The following is a 6,490-nucleotide window of genomic DNA, read 5'->3' as shown; positions in this document are numbered from 1 at the left end:
TATTTAATTCTTCAGTATTAAGCCTCCAAATTCCTAATTTCTTAATTTTAATTTGAACACAATTATCTGTAATTCATCTCTATTCTATTCTCATCTATAATTTATTTCTAAATAGAGAGTGACACCATATTGACTAAATAAATAAAATTTAAAAAATACATGTAAATGTACAATAATATCACATATTTTCAGATGATACAAATTCAGTTCTAAATTCAAGTTATTTTATTTTTATAAATATTGTTTAGCTCTTTGGGCACTATATTATTTTACTTCATTGGGGAATGATGAATATACTTAATTTAACAACGAATATAAAAGTAATTTGTAAATTCCTTGTGAGGAAGAAATTTAATCTATTTTTAAAAATATATATATATATATATATATGTTTTACTTACAATTCAGACATTTTGAATTAAAATAGAGTATCTAAAATGAATATGTGAGGAGAATTTGAATTTCAACAGGTTTTAGCTTCCACTTAACAGAGATAGTTGATTTAGATTAGATTTTGAATTTCGTAATGTTACAATGTCATCACCGTCATTCCATGATAAGTTGCAACTAAGGGGGAAATCACGCTCCAAAACAGCCACTTTAGTGATATCAGATAAGGTAACCATTTAGCTATCGATATTTGTAAACAGTTGTATATCCATTGATTGTAACTTCGTGTTTCGTTGCCGATGCTTGCAACCTCTTTGTTATCAAGAGACTGGCGACGATCAGAGCTCGGATTCTTATCCATTAAAAATCCGCAGTATTTGTCACATAGTATGCTATACAAGAAACTGTAAAATATGCAGTAAAAACCACAAATATGCAGAATTTTGTTTTCAGATATGCAGTAACGCAGCTTAATTATTCAAACATACTACTAATATGCCTGATAAAGTTCTGAACTAAGAAACTAATTATAGGATAGATTAAGAACTTTAATCTATTTAAAAATTAAACGCAAATGAATATGAACAGAACAAATAATAAACAGTTTGTATGTAAATTAATTATAAAATAAAGTGAAATACTTGTCAAAAACTACTATATGAAAGTAATATATAATTACAATAAGTAATAAAAGTAAATTAACAAAGATTGTATTTTAATACTAATTTAAAACGTGAATAAAATGGAAATAAATTAGTTAATCATATGTTTTCTATTACGATTATACATCAGATGAATTTCTGATTTTTTTTAATCTTTAAAATAAAATATTTTAATTATTGTTAAAATAAATAATGTAATTTCTATCCATATTAGTCTCAACACATTTTATTTTTCTTAAAAGTCCGACGTTTCGGCCAATCCGGCCGCAGGCTATTCTGCCCAGGTCAAAACAACAATTTCTAATTAGTCAATATTCACATTAAAACCAAAATTAAAATTCATTTATCACAGTCACTATTTGTTAAAACTTTATCACCTGCATGAAGTTAAGTTTTAAATCATTTAGTTTTTTTAAGAAAAATAAAATGTGTTGAGACTAAAATGGATAGAAATTAAATTATTTATTTTAACAAAATTAACCAGTCTCAAAAAAGTGTTTAAGATTATAAATTAAATATTTTATATGGTTATAAAATGATCTTTCTATATTACCAAAGGATGAGTATGATGTGAAATATGAACATAAAATTATCGGGTTGTGGTCAACGTAGCTGAGTACAATTGAATCATTCACATTTTATTAAAATTTTACTGAATAGTGTTCCGAATTTTTCATAAAAACATTTCCCCCTTTATTTTTTTAAAGTTTTGAAGTAATTTCTTTAAAGACAGTCTAAACGAGTTAGACTGTCTTTAAATTATTTTAACATCAGACTTGTTTCCTGAAATTTTTTGAGTTTAGTTGACAATGTTTTTTTTTTATATATATATATTTTCAAACCTCTTTATTGTTTTTAATGTACAGTTTACAGATATATAAAATACAATGTAGGAATATATATATATATATACATATTTACATTATATCTTTGTTTGCCGTATATATGTATTATTTCTTATAATTACTTTCATTTTACTAATGTAATAACAAATCATAAATGTATTATTTGAATCTATAAAGATTACAATAGAATCTTCTGATCCACTAAAAGCTAGCATTGTAGCATCTCTCGATATCGTTTAATAGCTCAGAGAGTTGACTAAGCACCAACTTGGCTAACATGAGTACGATTTGCCTTGAACTATTTTTAAGGAATGTAGATTTGACGTTTGGTTCTCTCTGTTTTCTCTTTCCTAATCTTATCTTTCTTTGGTCTCCAGAAGGACATGTAATCTCTTTCACATCCTTAGATTAGTTCCCTATGGAGTGAAGTTTCCACACTGCAGGGATTTACGGCTAGTTCTCGTAGAACTCACGTCAAATCGTCTCCTGACTTTTAAAACACGCACTGTCGAGGCATTCTGATAGAAAATAGCTCACATGATCGATTAGAGTCAAAACTAATTAATTATACACAGCCCTCTTGACAATATAAAACTAAGGTGGGTGTTAGTGAAAGTCCTTAACATCGTTATATTCAGTAACTAAAAGAAATATTTTTCTACGCCTCGGGTCTTATCTCCATTTATTCCAAATCCAAAATTTCAATTCAATTTCACGATTCAAAATTTCATTAATTTTGTAGAAAACAGTGTACCTACTCCTGGAATTTAAAATAATGATAAATATTACATCTTGTTAAGAAAATTAGAAACAAGCTGAAATTACAACTGACTGTATTATTCTGAGAGATTAAGAAGGGTTATGGAAAGCTGGGAAGAAAAAAAAAATCCATATTCCAAGAAGTCAACTACTAGAAGTTGCATTATTTTGGTGATTTGTTATTGTTTTGTAATCTGTGATTAACAAAAATTTTACAAAGACAAGTCAAGTCACATGCTATGTAACTGTTTTTGAAAAAATCCTTTATTCTATGTTAATCTACAACCAAAACTCTGGATTAGATAAAACAAAATCCTGAAACATTTATCTCAATAACTTATTGTATTTATTTATTTTTATGCAGTTGTAAATTTCTATAAATAAAAATAAATCTGGAAATGGACTTGGCTGGTTTTGGAATACCACACTTCAAGGATAATATGCTAATTTGCATGAATTTTGTAAACATTATAAATACATTCCTCCTTCACAGGGTTATTTTGGAAACGGGAAATAAAAAAAATTTTAGTCCGAGGAGGTCCCTCTTGGAAAATATTTTAAATTTAGGTTGCTTAAAAGTGCATTTTGAGTCATGAATTTACCTGTTAAAACCTTCAGCTGACTCACAGACAGTGATTAGTTAATATACTCAATTCATATTTCATGAGAAGTTATATCAATTTTTGAAAGCATGGTTCAATCAATATTGATTTATTTTGTAAATCATTATTTCACGTGTAATAATAGGGAAAAATAATGAATTAATTAAAAACAATGAATTTATTATAATATAACTTCATAAAATTTTCAAATAATGGCCACATACATATACATTTGAATAAAAAATACATTTATAGTGTACCAAATTATAAATTACTCATTGGTTAATATTTTTAAAACAGGGCCATTAATAAATATTTCTATACAATAATATATTCAAAACACAAGAACCCATAATTATTTTATATCACTAATATTTTCTTTTTTTTAATAACAAAACATCCATAATTGATTCTTTTACTTAAGGAATAATGGTCCAAACCCTACACATTTGTTATTTAAATTCATAACAAATCTGTAGATTTTGACCTATATAAAACATTCTTGTACATTAAAACAATATATTCTAAAATGAAAATGACTGAAAAATTCATAATTGATTACATTTATTTATTTTTTTTTTTTTTACTTTTAATACTCAATTTTACAATATCATAAAGCCTAGAGTTAAACTTATAAACTTCAGAAGGTGTTTTCTGTCATTTAATGGAGGGCGAACAGCGATTCTACAACCTTATCTGATATTTCATCTTTGCAGGTCTTATAAGGGCATCGGAACGTACTACCTTTGTTAACCTGTTGTGTAATCAATGAAACAATAATTGATATGTATATATATAGTTGACCGTAAAAAGTGATGTATAGGAAGATGGTCAGGGTTGCGGTCAAAGGATAAACAAAAATAGTTTACAACTATTTCACTGTTCACCCGTTTGCTCTGAACAGCCCTGATGAAGCCCTACAAAGTGGGGCGAAACGTCGGAAAATAAATAGTTGTAAACTATTTTTGTTTCTCCTTTGACTGCAACCCTGACCATCTTCCTATACAAAAATAATTGATATGCTTTGTTATAATGGAAAATATTTGATAGGAGGTGTATTAAGGGATGATAGGAACAAATATAAGAAAGGGCTATATTTCAATGATCAAAAATAACTTAATAGTACAGATATAGTTAATTCAGAGAATAATGGTAATAATACTCAATCTATTATTATTATGAAGCCAGAGGTGTTTTAACTGACATAAGAAAAACAATAGAAGGCCTATGCAATAATGTAATCTGAGTCCATTTTGGGGTCAATAAAACCAACACTATTCAGATTCTAAGAGAAGTACCACAAGCTGGGCCACTTTCGCCCACACTTTTTAATTTGAGCATAGATTCCCTATACACGCAACTATGTGATCCAAAAGTCGCAAATGAATATGGCTACATATTATCTCGGGATCATGACCCAGTACTGCTTACAAGTTTTGCAGATGATCAACCAGTGATGGCTCACAAAGCTGAAGATGGAAAGTGAGCAATAAACTGTATCAGGAAAATATTTCATGAGTTGGGATTATTCATAAACCCCCATAAAAGCTCAGGGATTATCTAAGAGAAGGGAAGTTTAATAAAATCAAAATTTCGTTTGGATGACTGAGGAAGGAGGAGGGATTCAATCGATGGAAGAAGGTGACACCTTGGATCTCGGTTCTCTGGCACGTTGGAATTTTATGATGTGGTTGTCAAGATAAACCATAATCTCTAAAAGCTAGTTTATTTCAATCTCTTTAAACCTGATCAGAAGATTAATATGATCAATAAATATGTGTTTCCTTCTCTTAGTTTATATGTAAAAGAGAGTGGTCGAACTAAAAAAGAGCTATATCATTTGGAATGCACTTTTATAATACCAATTATAATAATAACAAATAAGCTGATTCAAAAATCAATGGAACAAGGCATGGATGGCTTGTAATTATCACTTGATGTGCTAAAATAGGCTCAACAAACAGTTCTCTTTGACACAACTCGAATACTAAGAACATTTTTAAATGTTTGAAAGGATTTATATCTGTTGGTGGTAGGACTTGTCCTCCACCTCAGTTCTGTGAAAAAATCAATATAAATAAGTTATCTGATAATGAAGAAATATTATCAATAATTACCTGTGTTTGAACAACATAATTAGAGAAAAGGCATTTTTTATGAAATGAATGATTACAGGAAAGAGAAACTGATGGTTCTGATGACATATCCACTCCACAAATTTTACATCGATCACTATGGAAAAAAAAAAATTAAAATACAAAAACTTGTTCATAATATTTTTAAAATAATTGTTTGAAGAAAAAGAATTTTTTTGCTAATTACTCTTTATACATTAAATCGATTGAAAACTGTTCATTAAAATTGAGTGAACAATTTTTAAATATTAATATTTAAAAATTGTTCACTCAATTTTAATGAACAGTTTTTTCAGTTGAGATTGTCTACTGTAAATATAATGAACCCAAAAAAAATGTTTGAATACGCTGCAAAAAAAAAGCAAGTAGAATACTGCTTTAATATATGTGTTGGTATTTCAGCCTAAAGTGTAGGCCTTCATGATAAGAGTGATTTGTGATGGGAGTCACTTGTTCACCAGCTCTAACTCCTTAGTACAGTTGAGCACACCCTCAACATCAGTCACATGTTTCTTAATCATTCAATCTCCCCATATTTAATTTATTAATACTTTCATAAAGTTTAATCCACCAAAAAGAAAAATTATTAGGAAAGTACAGCAAACAGGATAGGAAGATCTAGCTATAAACTGATTCCTTTTGCCCTATTTCAATCAAAATTTAAAAATAATGCATCATAATGCATGTCAATTTTGAGTACTTAAATCCAAACTGACAGACTTTTATCCAGACATAGGCTATTAAGAAATTAGTACAAATAAAGTTAAATAAATCTTTCACTAGTAAAGTACAATCTTGGTACTTAATTTGTAAGGATGATATTATTTGCTTATTGGGAGAGCAAAAAAAAAAAAAATGGTTATGAATTATAAAATGTTAGTAAATGATACCAAGATAAAATTTAATTATATTTTTAATAATATATAATTCATACAATCATATCATAAATTTGCATATAAATGTAATTATGATATTTGGCAAAACATGATTAATAATTTATAATCTTAATATTTTCTTGAGACTGGTAATTTTTTAATAAATAATTCAAATTTTATCCATTATAGTCTCAAAACCTTTTATTTCTCTTATAAGTCCGA

At 27.8% G+C, this 6,490-nt stretch overlaps 2 protein-coding genes across 3 annotated transcripts in view; both read right to left on the bottom strand.

Annotated features, from left to right (window-relative positions):
• Nucleotides 1–609, bottom strand: part of Pgd (phosphogluconate dehydrogenase) — a 14,996-nt gene extending 14,387 nt beyond the window's left edge. Inside the window, exon 1 of the mRNA XM_014427073.3 lies at nucleotides 402–609. Coding sequence (XP_014282559.1) covers nucleotides 402–412 — 11 coding nt within the window. The 5' untranslated portion in view covers nucleotides 413–609. The remainder of the gene's footprint in view (nucleotides 1–401) is intronic.
• Nucleotides 610–3,798: 3,189 nt separating this feature from the next.
• LOC106684810 (uncharacterized) overlaps nucleotides 3,799–6,490 on the bottom strand; it is a 5,475-nt gene continuing 2,783 nt past the window's right edge. For both annotated transcript variants that reach the window (XM_014427097.2, XM_014427104.2), the window contains exons 3-4: nucleotides 5,376–5,490; nucleotides 3,799–4,012 (exon numbers count right to left, since the gene is read on the bottom strand). In XM_014427097.2, the coding sequence (XP_014282583.1) occupies nucleotides 3,920–4,012; nucleotides 5,376–5,490 (208 nt within the window). In that variant the 3' untranslated portion in view covers nucleotides 3,799–3,919. The remainder of the gene's footprint in view (nucleotides 4,013–5,375; nucleotides 5,491–6,490) is intronic.

Source organism: Halyomorpha halys, unplaced genomic scaffold (genome assembly GCF_000696795.3).
Source record: "Halyomorpha halys isolate HHAL.00 unplaced genomic scaffold, Hhal_1.1 Scaffold30.1, whole genome shotgun sequence".
Lineage (NCBI taxonomy): Eukaryota > Metazoa > Arthropoda > Insecta > Hemiptera > Pentatomidae > Halyomorpha > Halyomorpha halys.
This window is presented reverse-complemented; position numbering and strand designations above follow the sequence as displayed.